Here is a 24,183-nt window from a genome sequence, read left to right on the forward strand (position 1 = left end):
ATGTTTTCATGAGCACACATGTGTGCATGTGCCCCCCTACGCACACACAGTCACACATCCCAGACTTCATATCTTTATAATTTGTGAGATTTACGTAACACCCTAAACCATGCAGAAACTTTGAAGCTAGCTCTATCTACATGAGAGAGGAAAAGATTCTTCAAATGCTTCTTGTAGAGAAAGTGGCAAAATATGGACATTGGAGACTTCACTCAAGGCTAGAAGCCAGTCAGGAAACTTGGATCTCAAAAACAAAGCATTGAAAGACTACCGGAACAATGTGGAAACAGGAAAGCCTTCAAAAAGAGTGGTACTCACCACCCAAAAAAATCACTGAGTAAGAACCTGTTGATAACTTACAAAGAAAGGCTCTCTACAAGCTCCACAAGCATTCCTGTTTGCTCAAAATAATCATTTGGGAAACCACAGAAAGAGTGGGAGGGCTCAAAGGTGGTGTGGGAGAAATGAAATGCAGATTATTTTGTATACTACTTGGCAGGCTGCTTGTATGAAAAGCTGTTTGAAAATATATCATTAATATTAGAAAGCTAAGTGGCAATTTGTACTCTTTTATGGTGAGAAAACAGACCTTTCGAGAAAATCTTATACTTTTATATCACTTTGCATTGTTCATAACCTGGGAATGTGGTTACCATCACCTACATGCTCATATTCCAGGAAATTATTAGGAAATCCTTTAATGTTTTCAACCTGCCACCAATATGACCACTCTTTTAAAAGTGACCCTACAATTATTATAGGAACAATAAATCCACTGACAACTATGGAAGTAAATGACAGACCTCCAAAAGTAACATTTTTTATTCACACAGAAACATCTGAAGAATCTGCCAACCTCAAGATTATTAAACAGGTATGTATAGCAGTCTAGACAAAAACAAATATCTGAAGTTCTTTCAATAAAAAATCGTTTTGTTTCCGTAAAATTTGCACCTTTTAGGGAAATAAAAAACAGACTTTCTAAGTCTGCCAAATCTCAGAACAAGACATGGCATGTTATTATGAGAACCCCGCCATTAGCAAAGAAAGTAAACACTGAGTAATCCTAGAGGGAATGAATAAAGTCATTGAAGAATCAAGTTTTTCAGCTAAGAGAATAAAACATAAAACTTCCTTCAGAATGACACAGTCATTTCAACACAAAAGCAGCTGTAGAATACAATGAGTCTGAGTAAGTCATCTCTTTTATCATGATGTTTAACACTTTAATGGAACAAAAACTGAAATGGTTTTCCTCCACTAAAAGACAGCAGATAAAGAAAATTAGTTAAACAAAAATGGGAAAAGGGAAAACTTTAAAAACCACTACAAAGCTGGGTGCGGTGGCTCATACCTATAATCCCAGCATTTGGGAGGCTGAAGAGGGCAGATCACCTGAGGTCTGGAGTTTGACACCAGCCTGACCAACATGGCGAAACCCTGTCTCTCCTAAAAATGCAAAAATTAGCCAGGCGTGATGGCAGGCGCCTGTAATCCCAGCTACTCGGGAGGCTGAGGCAGGAGGATCACTTGAACCCAGGAGGCAGAGGTTGCAGTGAGCCGAGATCATGCCACTGCACTCCAACCTGGACAACAAGAGCAAAACTCCATCTCAAAAAAACACAAAAAACCACTATGAAAAAGTAATAGCCTATAAAATTTAAAATGCTATTCCTCCCTTAGCTCATATCCTAATAGAGTGGTGGTCCCTTTGTCTTTCAAATCTGTCTTTCCTCTACCTGCCTGTCTTTCCTCTACCTTTCCTCTTCTGAAGCATCCAGAAGATGCCTGTGCTGTGTCTGTCCTGTCCACCACTTTCTTTCTTCATAGTCTCACTGGGATAACACAACCTTTAAAAACTTCATTTATTTTTCACACTTAGAAGATACTTACTTTCATTCTAAAGGTTTCATTTCTTTGTAACATCTTTTTGTGGAATGTTAACAGGAAATGTCATTTCCATCTTAGGTTTGACTAACCAAAGAGCATTAGACTATATTATAGTGACCATGTTCTCATGTTATATTTTAGATAGTTGAACATTAACTATTGTAACTTGCCTGTTTTATGGAAACCTTTCAAAATCATATAATGTGATCCTTTGCCACTTAAAGTAATAAATGCTAGTCTTTTTATGGAAAAAAAGGCCATTCTCTTATTTTTTTATTATTCTATGATAATGTTAATGTTTCAAAATGACCCAATTATCATACATTATAATCTTTAAACATGTTTATATCCCAGCTTTTCTTTCATAAGCAATTAAAAGTAGCTTACAAAGAAAATACAAGATAGCATAAACTTTAAATTAGAAGTATAAAACCAAGAAAAGGCCTTAAAATGAAATTGGAAGTGAAACTAAAAATTGCAAATCACTTATATGCAAGCTTGGTGCCCTGAATTTGTTTAAAAATATAGGGCAGAGAGGTATAGAAAAATGCTATTGTCATAATACAAAATAATTTTGGATAAAAGTAATGTTTATCTTTCATACAACACCCATCTTAAAAGAGCAATCTCCCCTAGGCTATATATATATATATATCCACATGCATATATACATATACAGGTATGTTGGCATTTATGTATAGATAGATATATATATGGATATAGTATAAGGATATCACCACCTACATTAACAGGTAGCCAAAGCTAACTGAACATAAAAATTGCATGAGAGATTTTTTTGGCATAGATACCTCCAAGGTAACATTTCAGTACTCCAAAACTTTATTAATACATTAGCTCACATGAGAATTAGATAGGATTCTGCAGGAACGTATGACTTCTACAGTGATATAAATGGCTAAAGATTAGCACAACAGGCTGGGCGCAGTGGCTCATGCCTGTAATCCCAGCACTTTTGGAGGCCGAGATGGGAGGATCACCTGAGGTCAGGAATTCCAGACCAGCCTGGCCAATATGGTGAAACCCGGTCTCCACTAAAAATACAAAACTTAGCCAGGCATGGTGTCGGGTGCCTGTAACCCCAGCTACTCGGGAGGCTGAGGCAGGAGAATCACTGGAACCCAAGAGGCGGAGGTTGCAGTGAGCCAAGATCGCGCCATTGCATCCCAGCCTGGGTGACAAAGAGAGACTTTGCCTCAAAAAAAAAAAAAAAAAAGATTAGCACAACAGACTACTGAAGGCTTCCACAATATATCATGGCAAACACCAATACACTCAACTGCAAGGAGCATGAAACAACATCAAAGTACTTGGAAAGGAAGTACTTAGAAACATGGCAGAGAGGACACTAATTAAAGTTAACTAAGAGAAAGAGAAAAATGCCAGCTAAGAGAAGAGTGCTTTAGTGCAGACACAATGTTACCAAATCCTGAACCAAAAATGTGACAATAGCTGAAAAGACACATATGGGAAATATCAATGGCCACAGTCCAAATCGGGGTTTTTTTAAGGATGAAAAAATAAAGTGACTTAAATTCATAGAGTCTGTTAGGTTGTGCTGGCTTTCAGCTGGCACTCAATCATTATTTATGTGGATACAAACAGTAAGGTTCTGGCTACCCTGCATCTGCTTTCCTATGTTTGAGAAATTTCCCTTTCATAAGTCTTGGGGGTAAGGAGAGGAGCAAAGCCCATTTCCCAGTACAAAAACAGAAACATGTCAGGTTTTTCCTGACTCTTTTATTTGCTCAAGAAATGTCCACTGCATACCTCACCCCCGTACATGACATTACCTGGCCAACTCGAATTCTTTCAGCAGACTCGGTTCCACCACCATTTCCTCCGGGAAGTACTTTCCTCTGTTCCCAAATGCCGTCTGTTATCTTCATTTCTGTATTTACCACATTTTTCATAACTATATATCTGCCTATCTCTCATATTGAACCATGGGCTTCCTGAAGGCAGAGCCTGTGTTTTGTCCATGTTTATATCCTCAATATCTAGCATAATGCTTAAAACATTAACTTTTGAGGATTAAATAAATAATAAAGAAAAACATGAGCTATGGGGACTGGGACATATCAGTGTTTCAAATTCCTGGAGATATTTTCCATCCTAGGCTTGTTCCTTTTCTTTTCACTAATTTCTACTGACAAAACCACCATCTATGGCTTCCAGCCAAGTTTTGGAATCCTTATCGAAATCCACATGGACCAGGGTAAAATGTCATAGCTTCCCCATATCCTAAACAAGCACACACCCTTTCGAGGTTTCCTAAAGGCTTTGTCTCTCCTAAAAAACAATTTGGAAAGTGGGCACAAAGTGAGGACAACAAACAGCGGTGAAGTATAAAAGTTTCAAAAAGCACATGTTGCTGCTTCTAGGTTCTCCTCCCTTCTTATGCTCTCATGTGCCCTCAGCTTCAGCTTCTGATAATGTTGCCAATTGGGATACCTTATAAAGTAATAACAATCACAAAACAACAACAGGGACTAATAAATACTGATACCTACTATGTGGCAGGCAATGCATTAAAGGACTTAAAGCATTATCTCACTTAATCATCTCAATTGACCCTAAGCAGTAGGTTGTGTTATTATCCTGAATTTACAGATGGAAAAACACCAAAGCATAAGGAAGTTATATAACTTGACCAAGAACACAAATCTGGTAAGCGGCAGTCAGGGTTTCAACCCAGGTCTGTCTGACTACAGAGCCTGATTTCTTCTCTGCAATATCCTGGTATCATAAACTGAGAACTATCTAAACGGTAACACCCAATATGAAGCTGAGAATACATAATAAAGAAAATACAGAACAAATTATACTTCTACTACTGGGCAAAATGATAATGATATTGGTAACCCCCATAAAGAAACACAATAATGTATATGTATATGTATGTGTGTGTATTGACATACTCAGAAAAAATAAATCATAAGAAACATGCTGAAGTTCCAGATTATTACCAAAACAGAACTCATCAATGCGTCCTATACCAATGTTTCCCACACTTGGGTCCTAATACCGATTAAGAATAGAAAGAAAGGCCTGGTTATCTGCATTTTAACAAGTTTCTCCCCCCTCCCTCAGGTGATTCTTATCAGGCAAGTTTGATAACTAAACCATGTTAAAAACCCTTGTTTCTAATAATTATTTAATTTCTTTTCAAGATTATAAGCATTTTGTATTGGGGAAAAAACATCCACAATGTCATCAGGCAGTTATATAACGACACAAACAAAAGCACCCACAAGCAGAAACATGCTACTGCCTTATGCCCTCAGCAGGAGACAGTGAACCTTTTAACTCTTTTTCAGTGTTTATTTTTATTAAATATACAAGAAAAGAACACATTTAAATGTTAGCAAGGAGGGAGGGTGGGCATGTCATTTTATGTTTGCCCAACTCTGGAGCACCCTGTAAAATAATGAAGCCTGGAAAAGATAGCATTTGGTCACATTTTTTTTTTTTAATCAGAATAAAAAACCCACCTAAACTTTGTGACTTGAGATATCTGATCACTTGAAAAAACACTGGACCACAGTTTCCTTCCTCAATTTAAAAAGGAAAGACAAGACAGAAAGAAGAATGGTGGTTGTCAACGGGTGGGGGGAGAGAGAAATGGGGAATTAGAGTTTCATGGGTACACAGCTTTAGTTACACTGGATGAAAAGAGCTCTGGAGATGGATGGCGCTGATGGTTGTACAACAAAGTAAATGTACTTAATGCCACTTAACTATCAACTTAAAACTGATTAATATGGTAAATTTTATGCACCTTATCACAATCTAATTTTTTTTATTATTTATTTCTTTTTAGACAAGAGTCTCACTCTGTCACCCACCCTGGAGTGCAGTGGTGCGATCTCAGCTCACTGCAACCTCAGCCTCCCAGGTTCTAGCAATTCTCCTGCCTCAGCCTCCCAAGTAGCTGGGATTACAGGCACCTACCACCATGCCCAGCTAATTTTTGTATTTTTAGCAGAGACGGGGTTTCGCCATGTTGGCCAGGCTGGTCTCGAACCCCTGACCTCAAGTGATCCACTCGCCTCGGCACCCCCCAACTGCTGGTATTATAGGCATGAGACACTGCGCCTGGCCGTAATTCTTTTTTTTTGACATGGAGTCTCACTCTGTCGCCAGGCTGGAGTGCAGTGGCGCAATCTCGGCTCACTGCAACCCCTGCCTCCTGGGTTCAAGCGATTCTCCTGCCTCAGCCCAGCCTCCCGAGTAGCTAGGAATTCTTTAAATTTTTAAAAAACAGTTTTTACATATTTGAGAGAAAAGCCTAAATTGAGGTGGAACACACACACAAAGCACAGAGCTGTGAGTCAGGTGTCCTGTGATTTAGTCCTAATTTGCTCTCTGACTTTGGACACACATCCTGCAACCTGTGTCTCAGTTCTTTCTGCAGAAAATGAGTATCAAGAATTACAGAAGTTAGAACAAAAATCACGTACAGAGCATCTGGAAATGTGTATGAGTATGGGAGGGGGGACATTATGGGCTGGTTATAGCATAAGGTTCAAAGAACTCAACTGATTTACCCAAGATCTCAAGAGATTTACGTGAAAGTAGTTGTGAAACTTAGTATAAAGGGCAATGTGCACAGGTTACCAAAACGTATCTATCAGCATAAAAACAACACCATAAAAGGGTAATCGGAGAAGACAACCTGATGCTTTGGTATGCTACACAGAAATAATTCTTCCCAGTCAAAAAACTAGCAAGTTCATTCATTTATTCATTCACTCAATATTTAATATGCATTTACCATGTGCCAGGAAGTAAGGCACTGAGAACAGCCACTGTGCATATGGAGAGCTCAGAGCTCCAAAGGGAGCTCAGGAGTAAACCAGGAGAAAACCTGGTGGAAGAGCACTCAGGTGATGAAAAAAGGCATGCATAGGTCTGTGGTTGAAGGGCACAGGAATACAAGGAGACCAGTGCATGAGTGGGGAGCCAGCAGCCAGGGGAACATGGTAAGACATGGCTCTGGATGTGTGGCAAAGGGCCAAGACAATGCAGACTCTCATGAACGTCTTAAAGGATTGTAAACTTTTTCCCCAATAGCTATGAAAAGCCATCAGAATGCATTAAGGAGGATTAGAAGAGATTAAATGATCAGATCTGGGGGTGGACAGAGAAAAAAATTTAAATGGTCAAAGAACTCCCACAGAATCCAGTTAAGTGGCCATGGTGGCTTACAGAAGAATGTGGCAGCAGTGGATAAAAAGTGGCCAAGTCAGGAGATATTGAGAAAGTCAAATCTACAGAACCCAGTTATATGACAACGGTTATAGTAATTAGGGCTGTAAGCATGGATGAGAGACAACACAGAGAGAAAAGAAAAAGTCCAACACGCAATCTTGAAAAACTCGAGTGTTTACTGGCCTTGTGAAAGAGGCCAAGTTTACAGAGGGAACTGAGCAGGAGCAGACAAGAAGTGGGAGAAAAACCAGGAGTACAGTGTCATAAAAGCTAAAGGAGAGAGTATTTCAAGAAGAAAAGAATGGCCAATAGGGTGAAATACTAAAATGTAAAGAAGATGAGGCCTGAAAAATATCCACTGGATTTAGCTATACAGAAGTCACCCATGACCCAAGAATAAGTGTTTTAATGAATTATGGGGTAAGAGACCAGATTAGTATGTGTTGAAGAATGAGTATGAAGTGAAGAAATGATGGAGGATATTGCCACCTCTTCTGAGGTCTTTGGCCTTGAAGGATAGGAATGATATAAGGTAGTAGCTGGAATAAAGCATGCAGTTAAGGGAGAGTGTTTTTGTTGATTGTTGTTTTATTAACAGAAGAGGCTGCAACATGCTTAAAATCCAACAAGAAAGATCTATTGAAGGAAAAAGATGAATATATACAAGAAAGGTTTCTAAGGCAATGACAGAGATAAGATCCAGGGCACAGCAGGAGGGGACAGGCTTTGGGTATGTGGAGAGAGGACTCCTGTGTTGAACAGCAGCAGCGGGGGTGAGGATGGATGCAGAAGAAGATAGGTTTGTGTCTTTGGTAGCAAAAAAGACTTTCTACTTGTTGGCTTCAATTTTCTCTGAGAGTAGGAGTCTAGATCACCTGTTAACACTGAGAAAAGGTGGTGGGAGGAGGTGCTGTGAGGAAGAGAAGGGTTACTCATACAGATAGAAAAAGACTGCTGGCCAGAACCATTTGAGGCTGGTGATGATGAAGTTCTAATGAAATCAATCTACCCTGAAGTATCGCTTTCTCTGGTGTGCTTCCTGTGTGGGGACATGCCCAGACAAAGCACATGGCTGGGTTCATACAGGCTCAGCCTTTGCTGGCAAAACAGTACATACTCAGCAGTTTGCAAGGAATTGAAAAGGGATTGTGTGGAAGTGTAAAACAAAACAAAAACAAGCCTCACTCCATTTACCTAAAGATCATTTTTAGAACACCCTCTATACTACAGAACAACCCACACAGAGGTGACTGAAGACACATATGCCACTTAACATCTGCTTTTCAAAAGATCATATGCCTCACTTATCCTATGATAGCAGAGAAGTTACCATAACAAATTCCTGAAGATGACTGTTTCGATTAAATCATGCTCAGACTTAGCATGTCCTTACTGTTCTTATTGGTGCAAAAAGCACCTCACCTTGCAATCAACAAAAAAAAAAAAAGAAAAAAAAAAGGCCTGCGTAACTCAGTGTAGACATCCCTTCATGCTCATATTTGGGCACAGATTAGCAACAAGCTATGAAGGTAATTTTCCCTTGTTCTCAAAACTAGGTGCCTGAGTTTTTTCAAACATTCTTTTTTTTTTTCTACAAAGTGACTCTCCATTAACAACAAGGTAGACAGCAAAGATGAGAAACAGTATATTTTTTTCTACAAAGTGACTCTCCATTAACAACAAGGTAGACAGCAAAAATGAGAAACAGTATATTTATAGCAAGCTTAGTTAGTACTTCAAGGTTAGAGTCTAACAAATTCAATAATTAAAACATATCTAATGAATTATGACTTTCTCACTTCACAAAGAACAATCAATCCCATTAACAGCCTAAATTTTAATGAATACAGAGAATGGTATTGATGTTGATAGAGAAGTAACTCCTCCAGTACCTATATTTTAGTGAATAAAAGGAAAATTTAAGTAAACTTTAGTGACTAATAAGGATAAATACACCCTCCCCAAAAAGGGGGTAGTGGGAATCAATTTATTTTTATTACGGTAGAAAACTAAATCTCAAACTACTTCATATCACAGGCTAAGATGATAATGTGAATAATCAAGTCAAAATACAAGAAGTGTCAAAACAAACAGATGAACCTATCAAAGAAAAACAGATAGAGTTACATACAGCGGCTGCTCCTGTAATGTAAAAGAAATCTTCATGTGAGAGAAAGGTAAGAGAATGCTAAAGGGAAACATGACAAAGGCAGGACTTGTCAAGTTTCTAAGCAAGGAGAGTTTTGATCAAAACCCATCTTCCCTCAGGCTTTACAGCCCTATTGTTAGTGGATCAGTGGCAGCATGCGGGGGCAGGGGAAACTCATGTTGATTACATACTTCCTAAATCTCTAGGAGAGTGATAGGCACTCATACTCAAGACAGCCCCACTCTAACAGTTTTTTTTTTTTTTTTTTTTTTGAGGCTGAGTTTCACTCTTGTTGCCCAGGCTGGAGTGCAATGGTGCCATCTCAGCTCACTGCAACCTCCGCCTCCCGGGTTCAAGCGATTCCCCTGCCTCAGCCTCCTGAGTAGCTGGGATTACAGGCACCTGCCACCAGGCCTGGCTAACTTTTTGTATTTTTAGTAGAGCCGCCGTTTCTCCATGTTGGCCAGGATGGTCTTAAACTCCTGACCTCAGGTGATCCGCCTGCCTTGGCCTCCCAAAGTGCCGGGATTACAGGTGTGAGTCACCGCGCCCAGCTGACCCTCTAACTTTTTAAATGATCACATCACTGAAATTTGTCAACTTACTTCGTCATTTTTCCCCCTAAACTCGTAATACATGCATGCTTAGAGTAACAGCTTGCACATCAAACTGAGTGAAACATAGGCCTTCCATTTCATCACTGGCACATCTTTAAAAGCTGAAAAGAAATAATTTTCTGAATGAAAGGGCAAAGTAAAAGAAAGAATAGAAAAAACAGAGTGGGGCTTAGACCTGCTAAAAGGTAATTAACAAGTTAAGAAGTATTTCTTTCTCCAAGGCATCATGGAGGGGAAACAGTGCAGAGGAGGTCTGCATCAGTGCAACTCTTTTGGCAGACAATTCAGAAGTACGTCTCAAGATTGTAAATGTAATACCTTTTGTCCCAGCAATTCCACTTCCAGGACCTTATCCTATGGATATATTCACATGCCTCACAAAGACACGTACAAAGTTCAGTACAACAGTTTTAAAAGCAAAAAACAACATAATATCCATCAATAAGGCACTCTAAACAAAATGTTAGACACATACAAGAGAATACCATATGGTATTTTTTAAAAATCACAGCTACAAGGAAAAGTAGGACTGTGGTAACAAGTGCCTGCTGTAGAAATTGCAACTAGGTTTGCCAGGCTCCCATGAAGAGGACAACCAGATGAGCTATCTTCCTACCGTGGCTGTGTCACTTTTTCAGTTTTCTGCTTCAAAAATGGAAGTAGGAGAATGTGGGCTATACCTTACATCACATCTATAAAGATCTTTTTTGGCCGGGTGAGGTGGCTGATGCCTGTAATCCCAGCACTTTGGGAGGCCAAGGCAGGTGGATCATTTGAGGTCAGGAGTTTCAGAACAGCCCAACCAAAATGGTGAAACCCCGTCTCTACTAAAAATACAACAAAATTAGCTGGGCATGGTGGGGCATGCCTGTAGTCCCAACTACTTGGGAGGCTGAGGCAGGAGAATCGCTTGAACCCGGGAGGTGGAGGTTGCAGTGAGCCAAGATCGCACCACTGCACTCCAGCCTGGGTGACAGAGCAAGACTCCATCTCAAAACAAAACAAAACAGAACAAAACAAAACAAAGAAACAAAACAAAACACACAGTAATGGGAGGCTTCATATTACAGAGAATTTCTGTAAATTAATCTAGGCAAGAAGGCCAGGAACATAAAAAGAAAGTAATATATTCAGATATTTCCTCCAAATATTACATGCCAAATTACATCTCCCAAACTGTAGGTAAAACCATATAGATCCAATAAAAATGGTCACCAGATGTAGACACTAACTCTTACACCTCACTTGGATGCAGACGCACTACATTATAAGCAGTGTACATTAACTCTTTAAGAATTTTAAAATGTGATAATGGTTAGAAGTCATCCATTTCTGTTCTCAAAGTTCAATCATTTTGAGTTCACTTGGCAGGGTAAATAAGCAATTTGATTTTTTCTACACAAGCTGAAATACTGTTAACTACTTTTTAATTGATAACTTTCAGGCTCTGTGTGTGTCTGGCTTGTGGCCAAACTACAGCCCATGGCCATGTGTATGCACACACATGCATACACCCTCATACCTATGGATTCTGCAGCCTGAAGGCTAAGTCAACATTAAGCCAACTTCCTATGGGAACATTTCAAACCCTAAAGGGCCTCCTCCCGGTATTAAACCAGTCCAATCCAGTTTAGCTTCTAAGGTGTGACTGAATTCACGCATGTGACTGAATCATCGGCCTCCAGGTCATGCTATTAAACAAGATGACTCTGACCACAGCTTTACAATCTAACCTTCACAATTACAGCATCTTTAAACTTTAATATAATGAAATATGATGGCCCTATTATATTCTCATTCAAAATGCAAACAATGGACAAAATAATTGCTATCCAACTACATACTCAGACAAGTGAAAAGTTCCTGGCTGCTTAATTAGAAAACATTTGACTGCTTTGCTCCTGCATACAACCTATTCCCAAAATTTTGAGTCTTAATTGGCTAACATATTTAAAACAAACCTATGAAAAGACTGCCAGGGGCATTAAAAGGAAAATTATTTATTTATTTATGTTTAGCTTTTTTATTTTTATTTTTTAAAGGCAATTTAAATAAATGAATGAGATAAATTTAAAACAAGCATAAGATAGGCAGAAACTAGTAAGCAGAAATAATCTCTTCAAACACACACACCTCTAGTTTTAGTCTTGACATACTTAGTGTCTTTCCATACAGCCACCTCAGATTTGCAAAGCCTCCTGCACATTCTGCACTGTTCTCTCTGGCCTTCAGGTACATATTCATGTTCATGCCTGCTCAGGCAGACTTGTTTGCACACAGAGCAATGTTAGGCACTGCTGTTTTGGAATTTGGCTTTCATTAATGTTCTAGGGCAGATATCTACTTGGAGAGAATGAGAGAAGCCAGACAAGTCAGAGGCTAAATTTCAAGCTGGAAGTCAGAGCTTTACCTCTCTCAAAAAGAAACAAGTCAATTTTACTGTGATGCCTCGGCAAACCCTTAAATAAGAGGAGAGCTGAACCCTCTGCTTGTAACACCTACCTCTGAGGAACAAGCACTACTGTCTGGGATTTCACTCCTCTATATCAACCCTAACTCTTGGTGACTTATTAATCCACTAGTGTTTAAAGGATACTCCTAGGATCCCTTGCCTATTGGCTCTTGGTTAATTCTACTTTATCCTCTCTTGCTTTTAATCTCCTTACACACCAGATGTTTTTGTGACAACCTTTTGATCTAAGTTCATCAAATCAGTATTCTTTGTTAGTCTTTTGATTGAAAATTAAGGTAAGGTTAGGGGCAATAGTAAGGCTTATTTACCCAAGATCTCTTACCAGTTGTGGTTTTTAGCAAAAAGGTTGTATTATATTCTAAAAAAAAGTTAAAGTATACAAACAGAACAAGCAGAAACTAGTATAGGTATGTAGTATTTTTATTATTTGAAACTTTTCCACTGAAAACTGAACATAACACACAGAAATTCCTAGAAGGAATTATGAACAGAATTTCCTAACACAGATTTAATAGAAAGACATAATGTATTTATCAGTGACCTATTTAAATAGAAGCTATAGAACTATCCCTTGCAATCTCTTCCACTAAATCATATAACTTTGTCATTCTTACTACCCCATTACATAATCCAGGCTCTTCATCCTCTTTAGGATAATGTGACATACTAAAACTGCTTAATTTCGCTGTGATTTTGCTCTTACTCATTCTAAAAATCTTAAGTTCTTTTATTATCCATAATTTTCCTTATGTTGTTATGAGTTGTGGCTGATGCTATTTTCATAGGTAGCTAATTCTAAGTTAAACTCTAAGGCTAACTCTAAGTTAAACAACTTCATTAAACCCTCATTAATTAAGGTTAAACAATTTTGGTAACTAATTAGTTAAACAACTAAATTAAACCCTCATTAATTTCTTACAAGGGCCAAAGACTTTAGTTGTCAGTTGTATATGGTACTATTCATTTAGTCATTTCTCAGGTTCATCGATAATTTTCATATATCTTTGCTGAAAATATCATTGAGCTTCAAGAATGCGCTATCACAGTTGTTCTGATCAACAGTTTCATTTCTTTAAATCTAGTTTGCCTAAAGGAAATTATGTAAGTAGTTACATGGAAGTATATGAAGATGAGAATTCGGAGCAACCACCTCCGTTATGTAAAAGGTATGTGATGTCAAAAATATGAGTTACTCTTTGAGCCTCCGTTTCTTTATTGATAAAAATGAAGTCATGCCATAAAGACGGCAACAACCAGACACTGGGGACTACTATGGGGTGGGGGCAAGGGCTGAAAACTACTTATTAGGTGTGATGCTCACTACGTGGGTGACAGGACCAGTTGTACCCTAAACCTCAGCATCATGTAATATACCCAAGTAACAAACCTGCACATATACCCCTAGAATCTAAAATAAAAGTTGAAATTGTTTTAAAAATGGAGTCACAATCTATTTCACAGGATTGTGGTAATTTTAAAAGCTAACACATTAAAAAACAGCTAGGACAGAAACTGCCACATGGCCAACATTATACATCTATTTCTTAGGTAACTACTTTGTGACTGTTACTTACTTTTTAACTTCATGGATCATTTTTATTCTGTAACATCTATAAATTACACTTATTATAAAAATTTCTTTTCATTGTTATTTCACATATTAATTCTCTCAAGAAACATGACAATTAGAAAATTATATTTTCTATGGAAAATTTTAGGATACTGAATTGTTAGTAAAACAAATACTCTTTATGGGGCTAACAAACATTCTTTTTATTTTCAAGAGTCATATTCTACATGGAAACACTAATAAAAATGTGCTGGACAATCCAAATTAATATATTTGATTAATAACTTATAACAGTATAATTTATATTAATACAAAATGTGAAGGATGCTATTGCTCTGTTCCTATTTCAGATCAATATTTCTAAATCTTTAGAAGATACGCACCAAAAATCTTACTAAGTCACCTATCACATATAATATTGGTTTGCTTTTAAGTAAAAAATATATTTTCCTTCTAATCTCTGGAGAAAAATTTCCTATTCTATCTTGAGTATGCAAATTTGCTACATAGGGATAACCACATCTCTCTTTTCATCCACTACAGCAACCAACAGAAACCAAACCCACTGTGCCACCTCAGATAATTTTTATTGACAAAGCCAAGTAAAATCCATATAAATGTTTGATCTAGATACAAAAAATAAAGCCCAATAAAATGGACATTTTCCACAACAAATCCAAATACAGCACAAAACTTATGGGAATAATTATCAAGTAAAAACAATTATTAAGTAAAAAACTACTCTTTTTTTTTTTTTTTTTTTGAGACAGGGTCTTGCTGTGTCACCTACCCTGGAGTGCAGTGACACAGTCACAACTCACTGCAGCCTCGACCTCCTGGACTCAAGCTATCCACCCACCTCAGACTCCCAAGAAGAAAATGAGGTGGAGGCAGAAGCAGGTAACGTTTAGGACCCTTTTTAGTCTAAAGCTGTACTAACAGACTACAAATACAACACAGAAGTCAGAGGTCACAATAGGCAGAGTCAAGCAACTGAAAGTAGAGAATTAAAAAAAAAAAACTCCAAAGAAAATTCTAAATTCTAACTCTAAAATCTCTACAGGTGTATGCCACCATGCCTGGCTAATTTTTAAATTTTCTGTAGAGATGGGGTCTTGGTGTGCTGCCCAGGCTGGTCTCCAACTCCTGAGCTCCAGCAATCCTCCTGCCTCAGCTTCCCAAAGTGCTGGGATTATAGGCGTGAGCCAGGGCACCCAGCCAAGACATTACTCTCTAAATGTGATCATTATTGTCCAATATCAAAAAATTTGCTCATGGTGATATTTTGATTGTTTATAATTTTGTCTCTTTTTTCTTTTAGAATAAATCAAGGCATTCAACAGCGAGAAATACACACAATTCAACTCTCTTCATTTAATTTTTTCATATGCTGGAAGAAAAGTACTTAATTTTCTTTTCAAGTAAAGAAAGGCTCAATGACTTCAACTAAAAACGAAGTTCTACAGATGAAAGGTTTCTTCTAGTGAAAGAAACCACAATAATATTTTATAAGCCACAGGACAACAACAGAATTTCAGCAACAAAAAAATCTTGTAAGCATTTAAACCTGATATATGGTATTTTAACCATGAACCTTAACAAAGGAAAATAAAGCAAACTAGGAAAACCAAAGTCCTAAGTTAAAGCTAAACATTGTTCTAAAAAGGTATTTCTGCCAAAATAAAAGTTCAAAACAAATAACTAATTCAAAGACTCAAATTCTCACCTAAAGCAGTAAGAGCTCTATGACATCAAGCTTTTGTAGGAAATTTTAGGATCTCTGACACACAAAATGAAATATTTAAGTACTTAGGAGAAAAATGCATTATATACATATATATTTTATATATATATTATATATATATTTATATATAATATATATATTTTATATATTTATATTTATATATGTATTTTATATATATTATATATATATATATACACACACACACATACACCAATTTGTACTTATAATTATTCATGAGTACCACAGAGACAATGTCCAGAGGCCATTGTTTTTAAAAGTAGGGGTTTTTCTAATGTATTTTATTTTTTTAGAGATGGGGTCTTGCTATATTGTCCAGGTTGGTCTCAAACTGCTGGCCTCAAGCAATCCTCCGGCCTCATCCTCCCTGCCAAAAGTAGGTTATTTTAGAAGACTAGCTGGATCCCATATTTTGCTTCTGCCTAAAAAACTTCAAAGGAGAGAGCAGAACACACCCTCAAAGATGCACTGTTACAAATACTTTAGGTATCACAATTAAAATATTTTAATTCAAAGGCCACAAAGATTCTATCATTCCAAGTATAGAATGTGTCCAGCTGCACAGCCTTCTCATGGCCTCTCATTCTAAGTCACCTGGAAAGTGTAATATGATGATGGCTGTGTCTACAGCCACTAAACCTTCACTCAAGAAGATCTGGTGCTTTAAACAAGTGTAGGCAAGTTGATCCTGGTTTTTCTTTTCGATTCAGCAACCTACACCCACCTCTATTTAAATGTTGTTCCACAAAGGAAGGATACAATTATAGTATTTTAAAATAGGGGCCAGGCATGGTGGCTCACGTGGCCAGGCACGGTGGCTCATGCCTGTAATCCTAGCACATTGGGAGGCTGAGGTAAGTGGATCACCTGAAGTAAGGAGTTCAAGACCAGCCTGGCCGACATGGTGAAATCCTGTCTCTACTAAAAATAAATTTTAAAAATTTTTAAAAATTAGCCGGGAGTGGTGGCAGGCACCTGCAATCCCAGCTACTTGAGAGGCTGAGGCAGGAGAATCGCTTGAACCTGGGAGGCAGAGGTTGCAGTGAGCTGAGATCATGCCATTGCACTCTAGCCGGGGCAACAAGAACAAAACTCCGTCTCAAAAAATTAATTAATTAATTAATTAAATAAAATAAAAATAGGGGCTCCTGAGTGTGTATATGTGGAGGATTCATTACAGTTTTTAGACGTTGAAATTTCCAAAATAAAAAGGGAGAAAGAAAAGGGGAGAGAAAAGAGAAGTGAAAGGAAGGAAGAAAGAGGAAAGAGAGGAAGAGAACGGGATGTCAAATCAAACAGAGCTGGTTTTGAGTCTTAATTCTCTAACTTATTAGCAGTATAAACTTGGTAAACCTAAGGTTCCTTATCTGTAAAAGCTGGATAATAACAATTCCTGCTTTATGAGATCGTCAGGAGATTTGAATGAGAGAACACGAGTATAGCATTTAAGAGAACGAGAAAGTAATCAAACCATTAACTATCCTATATAATTATTTTTATTGTAATCAAATAAATTGGTTAGTTTAATGACTTTATAGTTTATATATAGTTTATAATTTAATGACTTCATAGCTTTAGAAATATAGCAAGTTATTCAACAACCTGACATAATATTTGTAAAACCAAAAAAAAAAAAAAACTGAGGTAAAGAAATATATAGTTTTCAGCCTGTAATCCTAGCACTTTGGGAGGCCAAGGTGAGGGGATCACCTGAGGTCAGGAGTTCAAGACCAGCCTGGCCAAAATGGTGAAACCCCATCTCTACTAAAAATACAAAAATTAGCCGGGTGTGGTGGCATATGCCTGTAGTCCCAGCTTCTCAGGAGGCTGAGGCAGGAGAATCACTTGAACCTGGGAGGTGGAGGCTGCAGTGAGCTGAGATCATGCCACTGCACTCTAGCCTGGGTGATAGTGCAAGACTTCATCTCAAAAAAAAAAAAAAAAAGAAAAAGTAATATATAATTTTCAATAAATACTTTCTGGGGATTTAGCTTCTTATAAGGCAATAAGAACATGAACTCAAGAGCCAGATTGCCTAGGTTTGAGTTCCAAGTCTGCCACTCGCTGGCTGTATGACTGCAAGCCAAGTATTTACTGGGTCTCAGTTTCTGTCTGTTTACTGGGATGACAATAGGGATGTTGTGAGGAGAAAATGAATTAATATATGTAAACTGCTTAGAACAGTGTCTGGCACTTAGTAAGTGCTATGTAAGTATTAGCGTGGATTTAGCTGTTAATAATGCTCACCAGGAAACTATTTACCACCCCAAAACTGGCAATTGTTAAGCCCACTCACTAGAGTAATTAGACTAGGAGATATGAACTGGAAACTTGTGGGCTACAAGTCCAAACTAAACTCTAACCTTCAAACTCAGCAGTTCTTTAGAGGCAAAATCAAAGTCTGCTATCTGCGAAGTTACTGCCAACATCCGAAGACATATTACAGCTGTGTGTGCGAGTGCCCGTGTGTGTGTGTGTGTGTGTGTGTGTGTGTGTGTGTGTGTGTACGCTACAATTCAGAATCATGGCCTCTAAGTAGTGGAAACGTGATTTTTAAACTTTTTTTTTTTATTTTCTTAAGCCAGAGTCTCACCCTGTGACTCAGGCTGCAGTGCAGTCACACGATCACAGCTCACCGCAGCCTTGACCTCCGGAGTAGCTGGAAATACAGGTGCTTGCCACCGTGCCAAGCTAATTTTTTGTATTTTTTTGTAGAGAGAGGGTTTTACCCTTTTGCCAAGGCTGTTCTCGAACTCCCAGGCTCAAGCAATCTACCCACTTTGGCTTCCCTAAGTCCTGGGATTACAGGCATGGGCCACTGCACCTGGCCAATTTTTTATTTTAATTTTTCTGTATTTTCTAATTTTTTGCCATGCTTTTGCTTCTATAATAATAAAAGATAATTTTAAAATTCAGAGATGAAAGAAATGTGTCTTACAGTTGTATAAGGAAAAAATCCACAAATTCCATACCTGTATTTATGAATGATGGCATTAAATAATTTTCCATCTCTCCAGCAGGTAGTGAAATTTTCACACCGAATTCCAGCATAACCCTCTGTTGCCTGCTGCGTCCAGAGTAGCAATCTCTCTTTTGCAGACATATCCTCTGACTCTCCAGTAACATGGATATCAGATATCTAGATATAACAGAAAGTGTTAAACCTTTAGGAAGGAAGGAAGCTAACTCAGATTAAGAACCTACTATGTGCCAAGCACTTTCCAAAATCTAAGATTAGGATAATAACAATTCCCGCTTCATGAGATTGTTAAGAGATTTGAATGAGATAACATGTGTACAGCACTTAAGAGAATGTGCCACATGTAGAAAGTTATCAAACCATTAGCTATTCTATATAATTATTTTTATTTAGCCCTCATACCTCTCCCTTATAAATTTTCCCCATTTTACATATAGGAAATAAATAAATTTTATCCATTTTACATATAGGAAATCTGAGTTTCAAAGAGGTTAACAACAGATTGAAAAAGTCAGATTTAACTCATTTGTGTCCAATTTAAAAGCATTTATTCTCTTTTTACTAAACCAAAACTCTACAGTATTGAAAATTCTACATTCTTCTTTCCTAATCAGATTTGTTAATACAACTTAAGGAGGTGTTTTCCAAGTTCAAGTAGATCAGAGGTAAAACCTATAAATTACTCTATACTACCACCTGCAGAGCAGAATTTGATCCAACAGGTATTCTGTGTAAAGAACAACGAAAGAAATAGTATTCTCTCCTATTAACTATATTATATAACAATTTGGCCAGAAGTTCTAATTTTCTCATGAGTCCTTGCTTGGCTTGCTCAACCTGAAACCTTTATCAACTGATTTTTTTCTCCTGTATTTTGTTTTCATGAAGTTTTCTAAAAGTCTCTTCCACTGAATAATGATAAAACAAGTTACAAGTTTCCATGATTTACATTCTCCCAAAAGCACCTCTTTGATAAGGGTCCTACTTAATCTGCTGATAATTATATTAAGGCACAAAGTGACTTTACCAGGGGTCACACAGTAATTCCAAAGCTGAGATTAACACCACCAACAACTGTTCCCTCAATCAGTGCAAGACGCAAAGCCAAGGGATCAACAAGACAGGCTGCACGCCAGAATCAGAATGAGCAAGTCAGAGATGGGAAGCAAGGCATAGGAAGAACAAATCATTCTGTAACAGGGAAAATATCACTTGACCAGTCATGAGACAGGCTTCTAGACCTGGTTCCTAGTCTCATAGGTTTGAATAATTCATTTCATGTTTGTAAGTCAACTTCCTTATCTATAAAATGAGGAGGAGGCAGAAGCAGATAACGTTTAGGACCCTTTTCAGTCTAAAGTTTTACTAACAGACTATAAACACAACAGAGAAGGTCACAATAGGCAGAGTCAAGCAACTGAAAGTAGAGAATTAAAAAAAACTCCAAAGAAAACCTGTTACATGTGGTAGTGCCAGGCTCAGACAGGAAGCCCTTTATTCCTCCCAGCTGCCACAGAGCCAGAGGCACAGCCAATCCAGGGACCCGGGGCAGGAAGGCTGTGGCAGTGAAAGCCCTTGCCAGGCCTCGCAGCCCCTGACTTCACTTGTTGGAAATGACAGGGGGCCTCACACACTCCTTCTCCAGTGTTCAGCAGAGGCTGCCATGCCCCATGGAGCTTCACTCTCAGCCATAGTCTGAGACACTCTGCTTGACAAATGGTCAGGATTTAAAAGCGGAACAAACTGTCTCAATTTTAATAATCTTTGCCAGGAATCTGTGCCAAACTCCAGAGCATGGAAAAGAACTCTGCACATGAACACATCATATAGTACACATAGAAGAAATTTCTTTTTTTTTTTTTATGTGACAAAAAACAGCATAAAATTTACCAATATTCTTTGGCCCAAGTTCCAATGATACTCTGGTCTAAAATTATGCTACAGTACCTTTCTGGCACATCCCAAGAGTTTAAGTCCCATGTCCACCGTTTACATGCTCAAGTTACTTAACTGCTTTAAGCCCATTCCCTTACTTGTAAAATGATGATGATAATTATACCGTGTTGTGAGAATTCAACAACATTAGCACAGCGTAATGCCTGGCCCATAGTCCGCACATGCACAATACAGGTGAGCTATGTTATTGTTGTAGTTATTGTTATTCTTTCTGAAAAAGGGAGAAGTAAAACCTTGACTTTATTATTTTCTTAACTCTCTTCCCCATAGAGAGGAATAAAAGAATAAGTTTTTTAAGTTTGCTGCCTTAAACTAATGAAAATCTACAATCACAACGGTTCAGAGAAGCTAATCTAGGAAACTGTGAATGAAAAAGTTGAGGCCAGGCACGGTGGCTCACGCTTGTAATCCCAGCACATTGGGAGGCCAAAATGAGAGGATCACTTGAGCCTAGGTGTTCAAGACCAGGCTGGGCAACATAGTGAGACCCTGTCTCTATTAAAAAAAAAATCAGCCTGGCATAATAGCATGTGCCCATATAGTCCCAGCTACTAGCTGAGGCAGATCGCCTGAGTCGAGGAGGTTGAGGCTGTAGTGAGCCATGATCACGCCACTGCGCTCCAGCCTGGACAACAGAGTGAGGCCCTTAAAATCAAAAACAAAACAAAACAAAACAAAAAAAAACAAGAAATAAAAGAAAAGAAAAAGTTGAGCCTCTTGGTCTCTATAACCCTTCAAAAATTATAAAATCAACTGTTTTGGGGAACCCTTACAATTCAAGAGCCACCTAGATAGTATGTATAATGACAGATAGAAATGGTAGATAGCTGGGGTTGTGTGGGACTGTTTTCTGCTAATTCCATGCCAGTCAGTTACAAAAGCATTACCTGTTAACTAGGGAAGTCAGTAAAGTTCAACTACAAGGTACCAGCTTAATAGGTTCAAGTGCTACACAGTTTTACCAGAGGAAGGATGTTAAAGGAGTTTAGAGGTCTGAAAATGGCCTAAATGTCAAGAGAAAATAATGTATTCTTGTTAAATAAGTTTCCAATAGATGAATTTCAGATTGTTACAAATACAATTTCAGACTGTTATACATATACACACTATTAAAAAGCGATAATTTTAAAATGCATATTCAAAGGTATATTCATATAATTTTACAATGCATATTCAAATGTTATGAACCAAGCTTTAAAATATCAAAGATTAAGCCAAGTTCCAGACTCCACTAGGCCCACAAGCAGGGCAGGTGAATTCTAACTCCTCCATTTTCAGCTTTTCCTGCTACTTCCAATAAACTGAACATCATCCTCTTATAGCAATTTAAGGTATTTTTCAAAATACTGTTACCATTAGCCACTAGTATATCAGACTTTTCATGATACTATGCAACCAAAATTAAAATAAAAAATAAGTTAAATGCTAAAAATTGTTTAAGTCTTCAGTTGTCATTCATAATCCCTGATCTGAAATCTGTGTGTTCAGCAGAACAGCCTGAATCTTCCACCAATGACAGGTTAATGGTTTCACATTCAGGTCAGATTCTAGAAAGTAATCAAGCTACCTCCCTTCAAAACCCGGAGGCAATGTAGTGATAATCAGAGAGGGTTTCAATTCATGCTGCCTCAGTTTAAATCTTAATTCCAACAGTTAATGAAATGAATGACCCAGACTACTCACATAATCTCCTAAAATCCATTTTCTTTCTTTTTTTTTTTTTTAAGATGGAGTCTCACTCTGTCGCTCAGCATGGAGTGCAGTGGCACCATCTCGGCTCACTGCAACCTCCACCTCCCGGGTTCAAGTGATTCTCCTGCCTCAGCCTCCCAAGTAGCTGGGACTACAGGCATGTGCTAACATATCTGGCAATTTCTGTATTTTTAGTGGAGACAGGGTTTCACCATGTTGGCCAGGCTGGTCTTGAACTCCTGACCTCGGGTGATTCACCCGCTTCGGCCTCCCAAACTGCTGGGATTACAGGCGTGAGCCACTGCACCTGGCCTCACTTTCTTCATCTTTAAAACTTACATAATAACAACAACCTATCCAAAACAGAAATCAAGAAAGCAATCCCATTAACAATAGCTTAAAAAAAAGACTTAGTAATAAATTTAACCAAGGAGATAAAAGACCTTTATACTGAAAACACTGATGAAAGAAATTAGTCATGAATAAATGGATAGATATCCCATGTTCATTCATGAATTTGAAGAATTAACACTGTTAAAATGTCCATACTAGCCAAAGCAATCTACAGATTCAATGCAATCCCTATCAAAATTCTCATGACACTTTGCACAGAAATAGAAGAAACAATCCTTCAATTTGAATGGAACCACAAAAGACCCCAAATAGTCAAAGCAATCTTGAGCAAAATGAACAAACCTGGAAGCGTCACACTCTACCTGACTTCAAAATATACTACAAATCTATAGTAAGAAAAAGAGCATGGTACTGACACGAAAACAGACAGACCAGTGGAACAATAGAGAGCCCAGAAATAAACCATGCATTTATGGTCAATTGATATTTGACAAAGATGCCAATAACACACAATGGAGAAAGAACAGTCTCTTCAATAAATGATGTCTGAAAAACTGGATATCCACATAAAGAAGAATGATATTAGACCCTTATCTCACACCATATACAAAAATCAACTCAAACTGGATTAGAGACTTACACGTAAGACCTAATATTATAAAGCTACTAAAGAAAATGTAAGGAAAAGTTTCTTGACTTTGGACTGGGCAATGATTTTTTGGATATGACTCCAAAAGCACAAGTAAGAAAAGCAAAGACAGAAAAATGAGATTACAGCAAATGAAAAAGCTTCTGCACAGCCAAAGAAACAATAAACAAAGAGACATATTGCAGAATGGGAGAAAATATGTGCAAACCATTCATCTTATAACGAGTTAATATCCAAAATATATAAGGAACTAAAACAACTCGGTAATAAGAAAACAAAAAACTTGGCCGGATGTGGTGGCTCACGCCTGTAATCCTAGCACTTTGGTAGGCCAAGGCAGGCAGATCATGAGGTCAGGAGATCGAGACCATTCTGGCCAACATGGTGAAACCCCATCTCTACTAAAATACAAAACATTAGCTAGGCATGGTGGCACGTGCCTGTAACCCCAGCTACTCGGGAGGCTGAGGTAGGGGAATCACTTGAACCCAGGAGGCGGAGGTTGCAGTGAGCTGAGATTGCACCACTGCACTCCAGCCTGGTGAGAGAGCAATGCTCCATCTCAATAAATAAATAAATAAACAAATAATTCAATTTAAAATAAAGAAAGGATATCATAATAGACATTTCTCAAAACAAGGCATACAAATGGCCAACAGGTATATGAAAAAATGATCAATATCACTAAGCAGTGAAGAAATGCAAATTAAAACCACAATGAGGTATCACCTCACACCTGTTAGAATGGCTAGTCTCAAAAAAAAGGAAAGATAACAAGTGGTTTTTGTTTGTTTGTTTGAGACAGAGTCTCGCTCTGTCGCCCAGGCTGGAGTGCAGTGGGGCAATCTCAGCTCACTGC

General features: G+C 38.0%; 1 protein-coding gene across 14 annotated transcripts in view; it reads right to left on the minus strand.

Annotated features, from left to right (window-relative positions):
* Positions 1–24,183, minus strand: part of DST (dystonin) — a 494,203-nt gene that overhangs the window by 193,970 nt on the left and 276,050 nt on the right. For all 14 annotated transcript variants that reach the window (XM_024929292.4, XM_063604922.1, XM_008954352.4 and 11 more), the window contains one exon: positions 18,666–18,832. In XM_024929292.4, the coding sequence (XP_024785060.4) occupies positions 18,666–18,832 (167 nt within the window). The remainder of the gene's footprint in view (positions 1–18,665; positions 18,833–24,183) is intronic.

Source organism: Pan paniscus, chromosome 5 (assembly GCF_029289425.2).
Source record: "Pan paniscus chromosome 5, NHGRI_mPanPan1-v2.0_pri, whole genome shotgun sequence".
Taxonomy (NCBI): domain Eukaryota; kingdom Metazoa; phylum Chordata; class Mammalia; order Primates; family Hominidae; genus Pan; species Pan paniscus.